Here is a 21,143-nt window from a genome sequence, read left to right as displayed (position 1 = left end):
ATTCCATTCGTACAACGTCATGCCAATCTTCAAAAGCAATATTTATTTAAAAGCGAATTAATCTAATTCCTTCACATTGTCGTTGAATTCAATGCGAGCTTCTCGGAGATCGCCGACAAAATCGCCCTTCAGCCTGACTATACACGTCACATACCCGCCAAAATGTGTCGCACTTTCTAGCGCCGCGCAGTTGATATCATGACGAGGCTGAATCTCCTAGTTCTTACCGGCAGTCATGATAATTTTTAAAAAGGTAGTTTATGAGTTGGGTTGTTTGTTGGAACGACTGTTATTTACCTTTAAATGTGGGCAAAGTTTACCTCTAATGATTTACAATAATTTCATGATATAAATACGAGTCGTTGTTAATTGTATTGCTGTGTACTAGCAACCCGCTGTGTTAAACGTGCGGCGTAAAATCATTAAAATAAACATAACTATACAAAACTAATAATATAAATTATAATACCAATAGTTTCCATAATCATACCAATTATAATACCAATAATACTAAGTATAATTATAATAATACTTATAATACAATAATACTTTACTAATAATTATAATAATTTGAATAGAAAATGATAATAACAAATTATGAACTAAAATGCACTGCAAAACATGTCCAAAAAAGCGATCCGTAACAAATATTACGTATAAATGGAAAGCCCCGTTAAATCCACTTTACTTTCGATTTCGTTTGTGATTACAGCAGTTTGAAAAGATCATCAATGTGATCAAAAGGTACATATTATCTTAACTGCTAGTGTTGTTTCAGTTAATAGTACTATTTCAAGTGCATTTATGCACACTTTGGAATAATAATTGATGTAGTAATACTAAAAGGCAACAAATAGTTGTCTTATTTCGTTTTGATAATTGCCTTTTGTGACTTGATTCTTGCTTTTTGAGAATGGCGCTGTGTGAATCTAAATTGGTTTGTAAATGAATGGAGATTTCGTAAATTGCGGAAGGTCTGGTGGTCCTAAACACTACACAGATAAGAAGAATAAAAACGCATTCAACCCAATATTGACCATATGTTGGTTTCAACAATATAAATCTTGATTTTACTGAAATACCTGGTAATGTATATAGTTGGCAAATTGTTCTGGAACGACTGTTCCATTTATTTCTTTTTTCGATTCATCCCCGAGCCGTGTCGGTTTTTGTATCGATGCTTTAATAATAGTATAATGTAACCTAGTATTGAACCGGAAACGTCTGGTCGGGCATCCCGCACATTTATTTTCTTGTGATTTCATGGCTTTCTTTAGTCCACACAGTGTAAGGATATTGTGTTTATATTGTTAATTTAGTCATATTGGTAATAATGTTCATTTTGCACAAGTTCAGAGTTTCTTCTTGAATATTTCATAGTAAAATTTACCATTTTCAAGATTCGTACTCAAACCTATTTGTACTTGTGTTAGGTTTATATGTTCTTTAAACAACTGGTACACGTTAAAATAGATATTGTATTGTAATATCACTAGTCATAAAAGTATTTTAATAAGTCTACGTCATTCTTAACCTGTTTTCTGTGTATTTTCAGTCTTTTACCAACTTTTTGGTCGTAACGTTTACTACGATTAAAACGGTTAACTGGCAAGGCGTTGTTCTTTGAATTTGTATGATTCCACCAATTCCTGAACTATGGCCCAGCACAGTAAAAGAACTGTATAAGAACTATACAACCGCCATAAAATATGACCACAAGAACTAGTTCACGTATCAAAAAGTTAACACAACCAGCGATGGAAATTTACGAAGAAAATGTTCAAAAGTTCAAAAACACTGTTAATCCACTTTTTGATGAAATTGAATCTATTACTCTAATTGATATACCGAAGGGTGATGTTAAACGTCTTAAAGCAGTGGAACGGGACTTTCTAACTAAGAAGAAAGTATTAGAGGCAAATGCTAGTGATTTTTCAAATTATTTGTCAAGAACATGTACAGTAGAAAGTAACATTGAGAACATTTCACTCAAGAAGAAAATTTCTTCTATAGAATTTAATGAACAAGAATTCTTGTGTAAACTTAATGAATCCATACAAGAAATTGAGGATAATAAAACAGAAGTGTCTTCAGTTGCATCTGGTAGTTCTCGGATATCAGCTCATTCATCCGTAATATCAGTCAAGCTGCAGGCTGAAGCAGAGGCGGCTAAGACGAAAGCGCTATTCGCTGAGAAGGAAGCTCAATTAAAGAGAGAGAAAGCTGAATTTGAAGAAAATGAGGCAATTAGAAGAGCTGTTGCTGAAAGGAGGAAAGCGGATTTGCAAACGGAGCTGCAGCTACTGAAAACGAAGGAAGAAGAAGCAATTGCCATAGTAAAGGCAGAAACTTTCGAAGGAAGTGTGCATTCTATTGGTAATAAGTCGGTACTTTCGAAACTTTCCTGTCATTCTCCATCATCTCAGGAAAAGGTTGCAACTTTTTTAGAAAATTCTTCTAAAGTGTCAGAACAGCAAAACATTTTAAAGGTGCAAAATGTACAGTCAGAAAAACAAACTTTAATCCATGATGATAGTTCATTTCTTATTCCGCCTGAGTTTGCACCACCACCACCTACAACAGAGCAACCATCACTCTTAGTCGAAAGCATACATGACTTCAGTAAATACTTGCTTAAAAAGGAACTTCTACTGAACAGGTTATACCGGTATGACGAAAAGTGTGAAAACTATCTGATGTGGAAGACAAGTTTCAGAACTGTAATGAGTGAGCTTGACGTGACAGCATTTGAGGAATTAGACTTGATGATTAAGTGGCTAGGTCCAGAGTCCTCCAGACAGGCATCTAGTATTCGCGCGTCATGTGCTGGCAGTGCTGAATCTGCAAGATCACGAATTTGGGATCGTCTAGATGAGAGATATGGAGCAGCAGAAAGAGTTGAAATTGCTTTAAGGCAAAGGCTGCAGGCTTTTCCTAGACTTAATCCTAAAGATTCAAAAGCACTTTATGAGTTGTATGATTGTGTGTCAGAAATTAACTTTCTGAAAGATAACCCCAAGTACAAAGACATGTTTTCTTTCTATGACACGTCGTATGGTGTTTCTCCCATCGTGGCCAAGCTTCCCATACATCTACAAGAGCGGTGGACGGTTAAAGCTTCAGAGTACAAAATCAGACACAGTGTGCCGTACCCACCATTTTCATTCTTTGTGGAATTTCTGAACTTGCAATGCAGGATGAAGAATGATCCTAGCTTTGTGTATGAAATGACAACTAGCATAGCCACACCTCAGGCCCAGAAGCGATCCCTGGGTGTCAGAGTGAACAAACTGAATGTGGACACAAACCAAAGTACTTACACACCAAGTAGGCAAGCAAAATTCAAGTGTCCATTGCACAACTCCAACTCTCACATGTTAGCGTCATGTAGGGACTTTAAAAGGAAAAGTTACATTGATCGAAAGAAGTTATTGAAAGACAACTTTCTGTGTTTCAAGTGTCTTGATGATTTCCATGGCTCATGTCATAAAGAATTGAAATGCAGTGAGTGTGGCAACAACCACCACACGGCCATGCACTTTACTCCAGCAGTGTCGTCAAAGTATGGCGGGGAGCCTCAGCAGCGGAATAGAGTACCTGCTCCCCAAGGTGTAACACATTCTTCGTCCGTGAACAGTTCATGCACTCAAGTTTGCGGTACCCCTGGCTTTGTCGGGAAGTCGTGTGCTAAAATAGTTTTGGTGGAAGTTTCTAGCAAACAGACAGGACTGAAAATGCAAACGTACGCATTGATCGATGATCAATCAAATAGATCGTTGGCTTCACCTACACTTTTCGATGAATTGAATGTCAAGGGTGATGTTGTTGAATACTCAGTTAATACGTGTAACGGCATTGAAGTGAAAAATGGCAGAAAAGCCACTGATCTAGTTGTAACAAGTGTTAATGAAAATAGTGTTTCATATGATATGCCATCAATGCTCGAGTGTGAAGTGCCTAACAACAGAGATGAGATTCCTACGCCAGAAGTCGCCCTGGCGTACTCCCACCTGAAGGATCTAGCGCCACACATCCCACCAGTCGATCCCTCATGTAGTGTCAACCTTCTGATTGGAAGAGACCTTATAGAAGCACACCATGTGATGGATCAGAAGATTGGGGCATCAAATATGCCATATGCTCATAAACTTCCATTGGGCTGGGTTATTGTGGGCGAGACTTGTCTCGGTAGTTCGCATATTACAAACAATGTAAATGTAAATAAAACCTACATTGTAGGTGATGGGAGAGCCTCTATCTTGCCACCATGTTCGAGTAAATATGTTGTGTCTGAAAAATGTGAAAATGACAATGTTGATCAAAATAACTGTTCAAGCATGTATATCATTGATAATGGTAGATATTCACTGTTTATGCCATGTAACAATGTTCATGAGTTAGATTGTATGACTTATGATTTTGTGTTCGCATCTTCTGTCCGTGATGAGAAAGCGTCATTGTCCATTGAAGACCGAGAGTTTCTGTCCATTATGGACAGTGAATTCACACTAGGTTCCGACAGTAAATGGTCCGCCCCACTTCCATTTAAGTCACCACGACCCAAGCTTCCCAACAATAAAGCCCAAGCTTTTCAAAGAGCCAAATCCCTCCAAAATAGTCTGAACAAGAACCCTGTTAAGAGACAGCATTTTGTAGACTTTATGGGTAACCTGCTTTCTAGTGGTCATGCAGAACTTGCTTCTAAGCTAGCAGATGATGCTGAGTGTTGGTACCTACCTATCTTTGGAGTCTACCATCCCAAAAAGGTTGATAAAATTCGTGTTGTCTTCGACTCAGCTTGTCAGTATAATGGTGTGTCGCTCAATTCTGTGTTGCTCCAGGGTCCAGACCTAGCAAATAGTCTGCTTGGTGTCTTACTAAGGTTTCGTAGGGAACAGGTAGCAGTTTCAGTTGATGTAGAGCAAATGTTTTACTGCTTCGGTGTCAAAGAGTGTGACAGAGATTACCTTCGGTTTCTATGGTATGAAGATAATGACCCCTCAAAATCTCTAGTTGAGTATCGCATGTGTAAACACGTGTTTGGGAATAGCCCATCTCCAGCCATAGCAAATTATGGTCTGCAGAAATCAGTTGAGAATTCTGACGAAGATGTCAAAGAGTTTGTTCGGAGAGACTTTTATGTGGATGATGGTCTTACTTCTTGTCCTACGGTTTCAGAAGCCAGGAGTTTGATTGAACGTACCCAAGCTTCACTAGCAGGGAAGGGAATTCGGCTTCATAAGATATCTTCAAACGTCCCAGACGTTATGAAAGGGTTGTCTCGGGAAGATTTGTCAACAGATTTGAGCCGTCTGGACTTTGATCTTGAGAGTTTACCTACTCAGCGTAGTTTAGGACTTCAGTGGGACTTGAATAAGGACTACTTCCTGTTCGATTGTCATATACAAGATAGACCCGTCACGAAGAGAGGCCTTCTTTCAAGCATTCATAGTGTGTTTGATCCTATCGGCTTTTTGTCGCCAATTTTGATCAATGGCAGGCTGATTTTAAGAGATGTAATCGCTAGCGGTATAGAATGGGATTTACCTCTGACCACAGAATTTGAGGCCAAGTGGTACAATTGACTAGGCAGTTTAGCAGATTTGGAGTGTGTGAAAGTCAGTAGAAGTCTGTTCAATGTGTCACTTTCAGAAATGTCCAATCTTGAACTTCATGTATTCTCAGATTCGTCAGAAAAGGCAATAGCAGCAGTAGTGTATGTGGTAGGGTGTTCCAGTGCTGGTGAGAAAAAGGCCAGTTTTGTGATGGGTAAAGCTAAGGTCGCCCCAGCTAAAGGTCATACTATTCCTCGTTTGGAACTTTGCGCTGCTGTTTTGGCCACAGAGCTGTACACTTTAGTTTCTGAGAATCTTGGTGTCAATATCGCCGATACTCATTTCTATACAGACAGCAGAGTAGTGCTAGGTTACATAGGAAACCAAACCCGTAGGTTCCATACTTACGTCAGTAATAGAGTTCAAAAGATCAGACGTGTAAGTTCTCCAAAGCAATGGAGATATGTAGCAACAGACAAAAACCCTGCAGACATCGGTACTAGAGGAGCCAGTCCCAAAGAATTGCAGGATGGCTTGTGGTTGTCAGGTCCAACTTTCTTTTGCACTCAGGAAACCCCAATGTCGAATGAGTTCTTTCCACTTCTAAACCCACAATTAGATGTTGAAGTTCGCACAGATGTTGTTACCATGAAAACGTCTGTTGGTAGCAATGCTCGCTTGGAAACAGACCGTTTTGAGCGCTTCTCATCTTGGAGTAGATTACTGCTTGCTCTAAGTGTTCTAGTGCATGTTGTTTCGTCTTTCAAGAAGTGTTGTAGTCAGAGAGGTTGGCATGGATGTTCCATCTCTAGTTCCCCAGAGAGTAAGTCTAGAGCTACTGAGGTTGTGCTCCGAGAAGTTCAGTATGATTGCTTCAAAGCAGAAGTTGATGCTCTTTCCTCACAGAGCCCTGTAGGTAGTAGTAGTACTCTGGTTGCATTGGATCCATTTCTGGATGATGTAGGATTGCTGCGAGTTGGTGGACGCCTGCGTCAGGGTGACTTTCCAATAGAAGAGAAACACCCCATAATCTTAGCCGCAAAACACCATGTCACTAAGTTGCTCATACGTCACTACCATGAATCCGTTCAGCACCAAGGGCGCTTATTCACTGAAGGTGCAGTAAGGCAGGCAGGTTATTGGATTGTTGGAGGTAAACGTGCCATTTCCTCTCTCCTTTTCAATTGTGTGACTTGTAAGAAGCTTAGGGGTAGCTTTGAGAAACAAAAGATGTCCGACTTACCCTCAGACAGGTTACAGCAAAACGCACCTTTTTCATATGTAGGTGTAGACTGTTTTGGCCCTTGGCAAGTTGTATCGCGTAAGACTAGAAGCTCACAGGCGAGCGCTAAACGTTGGGCAGTGCTTTTCACTTGTCTCTCTGTACGTGCAGTTCACATAGAGGTAGTCGATGAAATGTCATCTTCAGCATTCATAAATGCTCTTAGACGCTTGATCGCCATTCGAGGCCCAGTTAAGATGTATCGTTCAGATCGTGGTACAAACTTTGTAGGTGCTACAGACCACATTGGAGTAGATGTGATTAATGTAGAAGACGGAGACACTAAAGACTTCATTGCAAAAACAAATAGTGTTTGGGTGTTCAATTCCCCCCACAGTTCACATATGGGGGGTATATGGGAAAGAATGATAGGGGTTTCCAGACGCATATTAGAATCCATGCTGTCAAACACTCATACCCTTACCCATGATGTCCTAGCCACACTTATGGCAGAGGTTAGCGCAATAATCAATTCTCGCCCCATAGTACCTGTATCCACTGACCCAGAGTGTCCTGAAGTTTTGAGTCCATCTGCACTTCTCACTATGAAACTTGATCTTGACCAACAACCAGTTGATGAAATGTCCCTTAAGGACCTGTACAAAGACCAATGGAAAAGGGTCCAGTATCTTGCAAACCAATTTTGGTTAAGGTGGAGAAAAGAGTTTCTCCAATCCCTGCAAACAAGGCCTAAATGGCATCATGATCAAAGTCCCTTAAAGGTCAATTACATAGTCCTCCTGAGAGATTACGACGTACCCCGCAATTGTTGGCCCAAGGGACGGGTGAACAAAATCTTTCCAAGCACAGACGGAAAGATTCGCAAAGTTGAATTGTGTATCATAAATGCCGAAGGAAAACAGAGTTTCCTTGTAAGACCCATTGTTGAGATGGTATTGCTTGTGAGATATTAGAAACACAGTAAATGGTGACTTACTAGTGTTTTCATTGAATAACTGTTGAAATCTATATAGGCTGTTATAGATTGATATGGTGTCACAGTCATTGTGTGTACATAGATGTATGTTGAACATTTCTTTGATATTGTGCCATTAATTTTTGAAATTGATAGCTCATTGTTTTGGGTAAATGAATGTGTGTAATTTTATTCACAATATTTTAAGACTTAAAAGACATTATCTTTACTTGGCTAAAGATAATATTGAATGGCATTGGTTAAATGCAGTATTAATGTAAGACTTATATATGATATTGAATACTTTAAAATGGTCATATGCATTTCATTTGAAAGGTTGTGCTATTATGTATTGAGTATACACTAGTTCAATGCGTTATGTACTTGTAAGTTTTAATACTAAATGTCTACTTTCATGTAAGATTACTCACTTCAGGGTGAAAGATTATTTTTCAGATGTAACAATGAAAGCATCTATGGTTCATGCCTTTTCACATTTCAAAATATGTCTTCATTTTGTAACTGTTTTTAAAGATGAATGTAATTTTCTTCATTTTATGCATAATGATGTTCTATGCACAAGAAGTTCAATGTATATAATACAAAGATACATTAAGAATACATCTTTGCAGCAATTAAAGCTAAGGCATCAGGATATTTTTGAGAATTGTAATTGTGTAATTTAGTCTGGTGTAGTGTTGTTAGAAATAGTCATCACTTTGCTTATAAGAAGAAACAATTTTGATTTGCCATTAAGCAATGGTTTAGTTTGTTTTTTTATTTTTATTTTTCAAAGAATTCGATACCGTATTTACCATTTTAAGTGAATACCATATTTGTTCTTGTAAACAAAAGGTAAATTGGGTCATATCAAAATTTTCTCTTTTGATGTTTCAACTCAATACCATATTTACTATTATCAGTTAGTACCGTATTTGCTATCGTCAATTGTTACCGTATTTATTCCAAAGGTTGTACCATAATTTTTATGTGAAATTCAGGATTTTATTTTTTCGTGTTTTATTTTTGATAGCGATTCCAAATTATTGTCATCGGACGGGGAGTGTTCTGGAACGACTGTTCCATTTATTTCTGTTTTCGATTCATCCCCGAGCCGTGTCGGTTTTTGTATCGATGCTTTAATAATAGTATAATGTAACCTAGTATTGAACCGGAAACGTCTGGTCGGGCATCCCGCACATTTATTTTCTTGTGATTTCATGGCTTTCTTTAGTCCACACAGTGTAAGGATATTGTGTTTATATTGTTAATTTAGTCATATTGGTAATAATGTTCATTTTGCATAAGTTCAGAGTTTCTTCTTGAATATTTCATAGTAAAATTTACCATTTTCAAGATTCGTACTCAAACCTATTTGTACTTGTGTTAGGTTTATATGTTCTTTAAACAACTGGTACACGTTAAAATAGATATTGTATTGTAATATCACTAGTCATAAAAGTATTTTAATAAGTCTACGTCATTCTAAACCTGTTTTCTGTGTATTTTCAGTCTTTTACCAACTTTTTGGTCGTAACGTTTACTACGATTAAAACGGTTAACTGGCAAGGCGTTGTTCTTTGAATTTGTATGATTCCACCAATTCCTGAACTATGGCCCAGCACACAAATGTATGTATTTAGTAATCTCTTACGGCATGGTTTATATCTGTAGCTGTATATGAATTTGAGAATCCTTGTGCGAGTGTTGAAGAAAAATATTCTGCACATTTTAGATTGCATATTTAATGAAATGATGACGATAAACTAAGTCAAGCTCAGGTTAAGGCTTTAGTAACTCAGTAATGCGCTCGACTTGTTCTGCTTAACCTGGCAAAATTACGCAATATTTACACGATAATTTATTTGAACCCAAAGCAGCCCAAACAGTAAGCTTAGAAGGCCAAGGTGGTTGACTGTACATGCAATGTGTGTCATAGATATTAACATATCTCTGAACAAAAATGTTTATTTATTAGATCTATTACATTTTATGTGTTGGTGAAAGTATAATATGTTGATGCTCAGAAAAAACGAACAATGATTTCCTTTAATTGTATTTTAATTTTACATATACATTTATAAAAGCAACTTAGAGGATCAACACCTACAATTAAATACTTAAAAAAAGTTTTTTTCGATTACACGGGTCACTTTGATTTGTTATTGTTTTTAAAGCAAATTATCAAAATGATTATTTACTTGACCTAGCTATAAGATAAAACAGAAACAGTTAACTACATTTAATTTTAGTCCATACATTTTAGCAAGCTGTAAATATATGCCTCGTTAGAAAAGGTGAAACAAAATGTTAACCTCACTTATGGATGATGATTATTAGTATCAATTATTTAAACGAGCTATTTATTGTTTGGTCTAAGATAAAAATACATTTTATGTTATATAATGCTAATTGTTTTGCGTTGTCATATTGATTTGGACCTTTGACAAAGCTTAAATGCATATTTGTGTAGTTGTTTTTATACTATTAATACAATTTAGATTGACATTTTTGAATATTGACTATACAGACATCGACAGGATTTTTATATGCTTGAATGGGAATCGTTAATTAATACCGCACTGGCAAGGTAAAACATATATAATATATACGATTTACAACATAAAGTATGCTAAATGGTTTAAAAACAAATGTATTTCGCGATAAAAAAAATCACCTGTCGCTTATACACTTGTTTGCGACACGTACATCAACAGTTATCATAAGACTTAAGTTATTTAATATTTGTTTCGAGCCGGACTAGAAATTTCATCTTTATATAGATTTGAAAGCTAAAGTTTTCTTATTTAAATACTGTTTAAATTGTGGAAGCTTTTTTCACAACACGAACATGTATGTGTTCAAATGACCCTAAACGTTTTTTTTAATGTGCATTCCTCTAAGCTTGTTATATCAACCGCAACATTTTGAATTAACTATTCATCCATATCAACGTATGTGTTTAGTGAATAATGCTAATGTATTATAATGCATTGCACTAGGAATGCGTAACGCAAATATAAATATAATTTATTAATACATACGTGATGGCATAATTACTGAATATAGGTGCTTACGCCCGCCTTGGCAGAACACGTCACCTGAACCCTTAGCTTGCAAATAACATGGTTGTTTCTGCCTTAGATGGGTACACTGTGGTAAGATCGGTCCATGATACCGATTTCAAATAAATAAATGTAAATCGTGTTATGCTTTATTTCCTCCAGGTATACCATGTCGTTCGTGATTTCTCCTTTGCAACCAAATACTCTGTTGTTCTATACTAAAGTTGACTTTAACTATCAAAATTACATTAGACTATACAATAATTTTAAAATATAGCTAACGATGCATACATTTACTTGCAAAACGATAACAACAACCGAAAATTTACTGCAGCACTTTGTATATAGACTCATATTTAGAAATATATATATATATATATATATATATATATATATATATATATATATATATATATATATATATATATATATATATATATATATATATTAAATGCATCACGTAAGTAATATTGTTATTGCCGTCCTTTGTGTTATTAAATATAAACATATGTTTGTGTATCTAAACAGATTATTGAAAAGAGCAGCATACAGTGTTGTTACTGATACTAACTTTGCTTATTTCCAAACTGTATTGTGGCGTGAATAGCCTTCACCATATCACAAAGTACATGATAAGACTGTTCAGTGCCTAAGGGCGAACTGTTTCAGGCACGTGATTTCTGCAAAGTTGTACGCAGCGCTACCAATTGTAAAGTAGCAGTCGCCGTCTTTAAATATGTGTTCAATATGATTAATCTGCAAATTGGGCTATCGTTCTGTCGGGAGAAATAAGCTTTCAAACTATTTAGTAAACGTATGTATAGATACATGTATATTATTTTGGCAATACTTATATACATATTTGGGTATCCGTTCAAATATTTCACTATCACATATTCAATGGTTTGTCTTGTTTGCTTGTTTTGTGTATGTTATAGCTCGATAAAGAACACTTAATCGCCACTTCATTAGGCATGGATAAGCTACAAAAAGAAAAGGGGCGGCGAATGAAAAAGAAGATAAGCGAGAATACAAGAAAGGAATCTAAACAATCTTTTTTAGGTATGTGTCACTATCATTATGATTTTTGCACTGTAACACATCCAGATAGTAAGGTAAATAGATCTCATGTAGTACACAATAAATAGAACACTTGATTTCATAATAAGAGTAATTTTCTCTTGTTTATATTTTGCTTACAATTTGTACTAGGCATATCTCAAAAGCGATAAAAGTTATAAACATGAAACTTAACAAAGAAGAAATATATCTTTGATGACAAGTGACAAGAACACTAAATGTTGCTATCGTATTTAAAAGATATTTCCTGTGTCGATCGTCAACATATTTCGAAAACTTTTACAAATGCAACGTCCTAGATAGATATTTCTCAATGAGATAAATTAACGCATGAATACACTTTCTCAGGGCGATCTTGAACAATGTTTTGTACTTATAAACAAGCAAAACTACATAAAATAAATGTTAATTCCATCAAATACATATTTTCATGTCGCTGTTGATAGGCAATATAAGAACTAAAATCGTCTCAAATTAAATAGAAACTGTTTTAAAAAGCTGTTTTAAGAGCATTATTTATATTTATAAAGCACGAACATTTATCTACACATGCATGTTTGATTTTAGGTACATCTTCAGATACAAGCTGGGGTTTTTTACAATCAGTACGTACCTCTTGTCACCAAACTCAAAGCCGTTCTACAAATAGTGATCTATAAAGTGTTTTTCAATGAAGGCCCAGTGTAGGTCTTATATTGTTACCTGTCCTTTTGTTTTTTCATTACAGTTGACTTTGTCGTATTTTCATAGACTTTTGCGTACAAAAGCCTTCATGGACGTCTTTAAGGTAAATGTTAAGAAAATTGAGATGATAACATCGATATCAGTATTTAACTATATACAATATATTATCTAAGTTTATTGTTTTTATATTATATGTAATTTCAACAAATAAGTTTTCTAAATATATTGAATATTCAAACTGTTTGTGAAATTGTGAATATCGACTTTTGATTTTTTGCTTTTATTAAACGTCTTTAAATGACTCTCACTTGAATGCTTGAATGTTCATGCTAATGCATGCTAAGCGCAACAACACAGATTTCTGTATCCGCCATTCGCTATGAACATTTGTGTAAACATATCAGATAATTAAACCTTTGGTTTCACAATCGATCAACTTCATTCAATTAATTGTTTAACTGTTTAAAATAGCTTTCATATTGCTTGACCAACCATCTAGATATTTTTTGTAAAAAAAACTTTTAAGTGAAAAGTTAGCTCGTAATCACTATATTGGTCTGTATGTTCCGCAAGCATCCCTTAACAAATATATACAGTAAGCACTGTTAAAACAATCTGTTTAGGATATTTCAAATAACGGTAAAGACATTGGAAATTGCTTATATAAATACATGCTTATATAAATACATGTTTATTCGTTAAATGTTTTCAATATAATTTTGATTAAGCATTTAAATTGAAAGTAAAATTGGACGAAATATTTCATTGCCAATTGATTATTGGAGGGCATTCCTTTTTGTTTATTTTATAAATTGAATAGCCGAAAGAACGTTATGTTAACGCCACTTCATTAAGCGGTCAGCAACGAAAACAAAAGCAGACCATGCTAAGACGACCTAACTTGAAGCTTAGCGACTTTGAAAAAAAGGAATCTGAAAAATCAGTTGTGCTGTCAGATGGTATGTTTCAAGCGTTTATATGATCAATGCAATATAATCACTCTTATTCTGATAGTAAGTTTGATAATGTACATATATCCAATTGTAGAGAAGAGTTTTACATATGAGACAGTGCGCATACTTGTTAGATGAATATCAATACTACCCTTGTTATGCTTTTATTAAATTTTATCCGGGACTTATACTGTATCAGTCTGCAACTTCATATATGAATATTTTTCATGAAGGGAAAGTGAAATACTCAAGAACTATAACACTTGATTCCTAAATGTTAAAGTCATTTCCTTTTTGTAATGTGTATGCTTGCATTTTTTCCTAGGCATATCAAAAAAACTATAAGAGTTAATAAAATGGAACTTCAAAAGTAGAAGAATATCAGTGGGGTCAAGTGAAGTATACAAGAGGAATAATTAGTGATTCCATAGTTTACAGTAATTTTTCTTGTTTGATTGCTTTCATGTTTTACATTAGTTTTCCTTGGTTTATTATTGAATTTTAATTTGTCTGGTCCCTATCGTGTAAGCGGTTACAGTTGAAACATTTTAGGTTGAAAGCTCTAATAAGCGGCGATTTACAGATGTATGCATTTACTCAGATGAACTACGGACTATGTAAAATTCGTACTAAGAAAATCAATACACGATGAAACGATATTCATCCCATGAAACACGAATCATGTTGATGTTTATAAATCTTACTTTCAAATACATCTTCAATATTTCTAAAATAATTCTGGTGTTTAATTAAATTTATAAGTGCGTTTGGTGAATTTGTTAAGCAAGCACATTTTATCTACAAATACACTTTAAATTACAGGCATATCTTCATCTTATCTTAAATTTTTAACAATGCAATACATTTCTGTTTTTAAACAAACGGTGCATTTGTCACCACCATTTAAGCCGTACTACAAAGGATGACTGAGAGCTGGTTTTGATTTTGATACTCGCCCTCTTCCTTTTTTTCAGAACATTTGCGTTATGAATCTAACATTGGACTCAATTGTGAAAGGTACTACATGGTCAATTTAAAGGTAAATGATCATAATCTGTATATTATAACATGGATAAACAGTATTTCGGTAGTTTGTATTTGATAATATTATTGTGAAAACATTATTAATTATTTTAACTAATTAGTTTTCAAAATATATAAAATATGAAACACATTATGGACAAATGTAATATTGAACGTACAGTTTTTTATTTGTATTTTATTTTATTTCTTTGAATGTCTTTCAGTAGCATGTTCATGATATCCTCGTTCGCTTATCACTCAAGATTCATATTTCGTCGTCCGTTTTTCGTCATTCGTTATCAACATTAACAGTTCACTAATATCAGATCAGTGCAGACTTTTTTTCGCTATCGATCAACTTTATTCAATTAATTTAGCCACGTCAATATACACTTTACCCCCCCCCCCCCCCAACAATCGCTACAAAATGTACCTTATCTGATCCTGGTAGAGGAGAAGGGATTTTAAATTCTATCAAAGAATGACCGAAATCGGACCTCCAGCAAAAACCTATTAAGACTCATAACTATGTAACTATCCACCCAAATTTGATGGCTTTTGGTGTCTATACCTGGATACCGTGGGGAGGGCGAAGAGACCATTTAGATCATCAGACATAATATAAGTTTATTATGTTATACAGAATGCAACCTGGCGTCAAAAATGCCTCCGACACAATACGAAGGACTTTTAATTTTAGGTGCATTCACAAGTCAAACGTACTTGCACCAACTACATATTTTTCCCGACGTGACTGGCAATGTGTGACAGGTTATTTGCAGAAAAAGCACATAGTCGCACATAATTTTTGTTTGCGGCTACAACTAGGATAAACGATAAAAAATGAAAAGAGCATCACCGGTAGACCGTCTACCAAAATCAAGCGTAGTGGTTCAAAATAGTATAACTTTACCAAGCAATACCACGTAAACAAGCTTTTAAGATCCAAAGATTTAATTACATATCGCAGCCATTAATTAACGAATAGTACTAGCATTTGGAATAGGTTTACATCACAATTATTTGAAGCCATCGCATAGGCAACATCTTTCGATAACGTTTCAAGGTACATATGCAATATGTTTAATAATTTACTTAACGTTATAAGCACCGACATATTTTCAGAGAGTTAAAACGGTGCTTTGTACCGTGTTCATCCAAAATATGCATTGTATCATTGACAAAAATGTCTTCACGGTAAAGTTGTTTAATCAAACACATGTTTTGTAAAATAATATAAACTCATTAATTGACATCGGTATAAAACGATCTCTTTTTTGTATATTTTTTAATGCTGGGGCTAATTAATATGCATATATTAATCATGTTGAAGCGATTATCCGTTTTTATAAAAAAAATATGTTCCGACAATGGCATCTTAAAATTAAAGTAACGTACTTTTATTAATAGCCTCTTTATTTTTTAGAAAGACCACGATGATAGTTTAACAACGAAAATGATGGACACATATCGCAGACTCATGAACTCTGTTGGAGTCATTATGGTAGATGGGAAAACCTTGGGCACAGGTTTTCGAGTCGGAAAAATATATGTTGCAACGGCCTGGCATGTTGTAAACGGCATTTTAGGTAGGTTTTATATAATATCAGCATGAAAGGAACCATTTTCGTTTTATATTTAATTCATTTAAACTGTTTAAATGCAGATATATAATAATGATGTATTTCCTACGTTGTTTATCGTTTCAAAGATCATCGACTAACAGGAGTGAAAAATTCGTCAAATTTGCTACAAGCCTACATTGTCTTCAGTGACCCTCCAGACGATTGTTCTGCTACAAAATACACTTTCAAACGAGCATACTATTCTGATGAAGGCCTTGATTTTGCAATTCTGAAAATAAGTAATGCAGACAAATCGTTACCACTTAAACTTGCAATAAGGAAGGAACCATGGGAACCACCTTTTATGGGGGGAAGTGTTTCGTTAATCAGTTATGGTCATCCATCTAAACACAATAAAATTATTGAACTACAATGTAAAGTAGTCGTTTCTACAAAACAAGAGATGCACAAATTGCGGTTGTTTGTTCACAAACACGGAAACGATCTTAAGTGCAATTTGAAGGCGAACTGCGAATTTAAAGTTGTTGACGAATGTTCTATCGGATACGATGCTGACAAAAAGATATTCATTAATTGTTTCGTGGAAAAGGGAGCTTCCGGGGCACCTATGCTGGCATGCATTAATCCGCTGTATGACATTGTTGAAGTCGTAGGGATGTTGACTCATGGGTTGCCAGAGTTTTACTATTGCCTTAATGAGGACTTTCAGAAACGTATTCCAAACAGTCAACGAATCGAAGCAGGATACAAAATGTCACATGTTTATGAAAATATGAAACAAATTAAACCCGTTTTAGCGGCAGATGTTTTTACATAAGAAGCCTTTATTATTATTGTCGAAATGTATAGTTGAGTTGTGTCCGGTGCCAGAGTGAACCATACATCGAAATGTTGCTGCTTATCACCCATTATTTAAAAATACCAAGTTACCAGTTGGCGATTTTTATGATAAATCACTTTGGCAAGCGACTTTATTTGTCCTCGCAAAAATTTGACGGGGTGTACATGTTACGTTGTTTTATATCACCTTAGCACAAAGTGCTTAGTCCAACTCTGACTTGCGTCCATAGTCGTCCGGTGTGTGTCATACGGTGTATGTCGTCAACTGTTAGCTGGTAACCACAATTTTCATCAATTGTAATAATATTTTAATGGACAATATCTAGGCCAAGATCTAATCACGTGCCTTCAATGAGTATGTAAAATGTGAGAAATAAACCCTGTTACCATTTTGTCGACCGCATTTATGGCTCAATCTTGATGTAGCGTGGTCATAATGTTTATGGCAAAAATACCTTTGCCGAGTCTCGATTATGAGTCATACGAATCAAGAAACTAGTTAACTAGATCATATCTTAGACAAAACTATGTTGCCACTGTATAGGTCACATTTTGTGAATGAATCTTTATATAACTTGGTAAGAATGCTTATCTTGACAATTTCTAGGCTGTGTTGAAATCCGATTGATGTGTTACCCAAACTAGGTCACGGAGTAAAATTTAAGAAAAACCCTGTTACCAATAAGGAAGCCACATTTATGACTTATTAAGTATTTATGAAACTTGGTAGGAATGATTTTCTTGACAATATGAATTTCATGTTTAAATCTGAGTAAAATTAGGTAAAAAAACAACAAGATCATGTCTTGAACAAATGGTATCAGTGTACTCAGTTAAAGAGCATTCATGGCCCTATTGGTAAATTATATTTTGATCTGACATAATTTGGATTGATTCTGCTAATAAAAAAATGTATTAAAAAAAGTGTGTTCATTTACCTTATATTTCGAGCTGGCATTTACATTCCTTATCCGAGTCAGTAGTCACTAAATTATTCTTATTATACCAAGTGATTTATAGACTTTGGAAAAAATGTAAACTATGGTACCTTTAGTAAAAACTTTGCATGTCAACATGATTTAAATGTTGCAATTATTATAATCAAATTAATATATGGTTTGATAATAGAGTATTTTAATCAGAAGTCTTAACTTTATGAATTCGTTTCAGAATACGAACCGTGATTTCCATTGTATAATGACACGACTAGTGGTATTATTTATGAGACAACATTATGATTGAATGCTATTTAAGGATATGCGGTGCTTTTGCATCAAATGTTTCTTCTTAAATTGTGTATTCTTTATTGCTTTTTTTTGTTAAAATATCCTGCTATCATATGAAGCGAAATCAAATCAATTTATGAACATCAATTTTGGGATTTTATGTTTATCTGATGTTATGTTTATTACACATGATGAACTGTAAGTTTTCAAAAATAATATCAGTTAGTGAATGTCAAATATAAGATTGTGTCATGCACACTGCTGAACATGTTTGAATTTGTTTGAATGTTTGCTGGTTTTAATTTGTGTATATAATTGCCTAGCATATTGTGAAAACAAAATACCTGCGATATTTTAATATTTTGCAAATGCTTTTTTAGGTAAAGCGATTAATAAAGACTCTGTAAATTGAAATGATTGACTGTGATTAAAGTTTCAAAGTTTACGTGTATGCCCCCTGTACGCTTGCATACAGCAGGCGCACTGTCCGTCAGGCCTTCCGTTTTTCGGTGGTTTTTTACGCAACGCTTTCAGATATAAAGCTGATTTTCGGTGTGTGAGTCTACCTACATGACCTACAGATGAAAAGGGAGTTTTGTTCCAGTCCATCGATTGATTTTTGGCGAAGTTATGGGTCTTTGACATATACATGTTATATGTAATAACCGTTTTCAGGAGTTTTATTTACGCAACGCTTTCAGATACTGAGCTGATTTTGGTATGCAAGTCCATCGATATAACTTATAGATGTAATGAGAGTTTCGTTCCGGTCCAGTGATTTTTGGCGCAGTTATTGGCCTTTGACTTGGACATTTTCTCAAAAATAGCTGCTGTGCGTATTCAATGCGCATGAGGGGGCATTGCGTTTCACAAACATTTAATTTTTATTTCTGAATAGAATTCTTTAAATAATAAAAAATATATTAAATGAATACAACGTTAGTTTTTAATTCTAACATTTGAAATGGAGCATGTAAATATTCCTTATCATGTGCAATAAAATGTCCTTTAAAACATTTACATTTATTGATATTATATTTAATTATTTGTATTTCTGGATCGAATTGTTCTTGGCAATGGAATACGGGTTAATTTTCCGAAAACTTTTGCATGTTTGAAAACCTTTTTAGTTTTTATATTTATTGGTAGCATACAATCTTTTAAAGTGTCCGAAAATAAAAATATCAAATTAAAGGCTGTGTGAAATATTTGAATAATATGCTTAAATAAAGATTTATTAAAATGATGTTGAAACAGAAATATCTGATTTTTATTAAAGATCATTGACGTTACTATTAATAATTAAAGCAGTTATCCCTGGGACACATATTTCAGCTGCCTTGATTTCAGTAGCAAACGTTAAATCGTTACGAATGTAATGAGAATTTCGTTCTACAATACCAAAATATTTTATCTGTAACACTATTGTATTTGTGCAGCATTCTCACTGAAGTGCACTGTTTTAGCGTAGTATAAACATTGTCAAAAAAACTTTGTCTTTGATATACATTTCTTATGTAATATCAGTACACCACTTATGGTATTATGGTATAGAATGTTAAAGAGAGTAATTATATTTAACTCTTCTGTCAAAACCACAACAATTATTCGAACAAAACATTAACATCAATTTGTCTATGAAGTATTCATTGAACAAAGGGGTCACTAGAGGACGGGACATTCTTTCAAATAACTTATCCAGAACTTTTCTTTTCTAACACCAATTATTTAATAAGTGTATGGTGAGCCATACGGGTTTTCTTGTGCCTTTTTGTAGATAATCAAAAATGCATTTCAAAAGTATGTTGTATTGGATTCCTTAGAAAAGTTGGAAGTTAATTCGTTTGTATGTGTTTAATTTTTTGTTTCATTATCATTTTCTTTAAGATAAGTATATGCCAGAAAAATAGCGCTGGGCTACATTTTATTTTGTTTGTATGTATATGTATCCAAATGCTTATTATTTTATGTTCAAATGTCTTTTTATGTCAATGTATAAATAAAAAAAAAGCCAAGTTGTTATGAATAATACCAAAACCACCGTAACTATGGAACACTAGTATGCATATTGCAGTGTTCCACAGAAATGATGCTTATGATAATCCAGCATGATGATGAATTATTACATGTTTGCATATTCAATTGCATGTTCAATGAATCCCAACAAAGCTGAAAATAACACTTATCTACTCAAACGGTATAAAATATTATTAAGTGGTGTCTACTTTGCGTGTACCACTTTGGTCATCGAACTTCCTAATCATTGAAGCGTTTTCTCAGGTATTCATCAAAAACCGGTCATGCTTGTGTCATGTTTCCATTCTTTGCTATTGTCTGTGTTTATTTACACATGATCGTGTTAATAAATACACATGTTCAATAATCAATTACATATGTGTACGAATAAAACGTATTTAAACGGATAATACCGAGGAAAAGCTATTCCGTTCCAAACGTTTTATAAATACATTCATTTACAATGTAATAAAAATGTACACAAATACTATAAGGTAACTATTAAATTTGAGAGCAAGTCATTGGTGGTTATGAATGCTGATCAGTAAGATGGTTCTACAATTACGATGACAATTTTGATGTAAGCGGTCGTTGATGTGATGTACATTATGATTTGAGAATGAGAAGAAACGTGATGCTGCTGTTGATGCTGGTAATGGCGATTTCGATGATGATGATGATAAAAATGAAAATGATGATGATGATGACGATGATGGTGGTGGTGATGATGATGATGATGGTGATGATGATGATGATGATGATGGTGATGATGATGACGATGATGATGATGATGATGATGATGATGATGATGATGATGATGATGATGATGATGATGATGATGATGATGATGGTGATGATGATGATGATGATGATGATGATGATGATGATGATGATGATGATGATGATGATGATGATGA

The 21,143-nt window shown here is 34.5% G+C and overlaps 3 protein-coding genes across 4 annotated transcripts; all 3 read left to right on the top strand.

The window, feature by feature from the left end:
* The first annotated feature begins 662 nt into the window (after positions 1-662).
* LOC127848634 (uncharacterized) lies at positions 663-20,190 on the top strand. 2 transcript variants are annotated; one of them, XM_052381212.1, is made up of 8 exons: positions 663-744; positions 11,757-11,880; positions 12,466-12,503; positions 12,626-12,685; positions 13,403-13,541; positions 14,510-14,574; positions 15,985-16,147; positions 16,270-20,190. In XM_052381212.1, the coding sequence occupies exons 2-8, from the start codon at positions 11,793-11,795 to the stop codon at positions 16,959-16,961; spliced, it is 1,245 nt and encodes a 414-aa protein (XP_052237172.1). In that variant the 5' UTR covers positions 663-744; positions 11,757-11,792; the 3' UTR covers positions 16,962-20,190. The 2 variants fall into 2 exon arrangements, with proteins under 2 accessions (XP_052237172.1, XP_052237171.1); XM_052381211.1 differs by lacking the exon at positions 663-744 and adding an exon at positions 9,264-9,384.
* On the top strand, positions 1,758-5,585 carry LOC127849181 (uncharacterized). Its single transcript, XM_052381902.1, has one exon. The coding sequence runs from the start codon at positions 1,758-1,760 to the stop codon at positions 5,583-5,585; it is 3,828 nt and encodes a 1,275-aa protein (XP_052237862.1).
* Positions 5,655-8,194, top strand: LOC127849180 (uncharacterized). Its single transcript, XM_052381901.1, has 2 exons — positions 5,655-6,708; positions 8,190-8,194. The coding sequence occupies exons 1-2, from the start codon at positions 5,655-5,657 to the stop codon at positions 8,192-8,194; spliced, it is 1,059 nt and encodes a 352-aa protein (XP_052237861.1).
* Positions 20,191-21,143: the final 953 nt, after the last annotated feature.

The sequence above is a fragment of the Dreissena polymorpha genome, chromosome 10, assembly GCF_020536995.1.
Source record: "Dreissena polymorpha isolate Duluth1 chromosome 10, UMN_Dpol_1.0, whole genome shotgun sequence".
Classification (NCBI taxonomy): Eukaryota; Metazoa; Mollusca; class Bivalvia; order Myida; family Dreissenidae; genus Dreissena; species Dreissena polymorpha.
The sequence above is the reverse complement of the archived record's forward strand: the minus strand, read 5'-3'. Positions and strand labels throughout refer to the sequence as shown.

Excerpts from the sequence above, each read along its gene's own strand:
- LOC127848634 (XM_052381211.1), top strand. Across the intron at positions 12,686-13,402 it reads CCTTCATGGACGTCTTTAAG|CCGAAAGAACGTTATGTTAA; the intron begins GTAAATGTTAAG and ends TAAATTGAATAG. Across the intron at positions 13,542-14,509 it reads ATCAGTTGTGCTGTCAGATG|AACATTTGCGTTATGAATCT; the intron begins GTATGTTTCAAG and ends CCTTTTTTTCAG.
- LOC127849180 (XM_052381901.1), top strand. The coding sequence starts at position 5,655 with ATGTCCAATCTTGAACTTCATGTATTCTCAGATTCGTCAGAAAAGGCA.
- LOC127849181 (XM_052381902.1), top strand. The coding sequence starts at position 1,758 with ATGGAAATTTACGAAGAAAATGTTCAAAAGTTCAAAAACACTGTTAAT.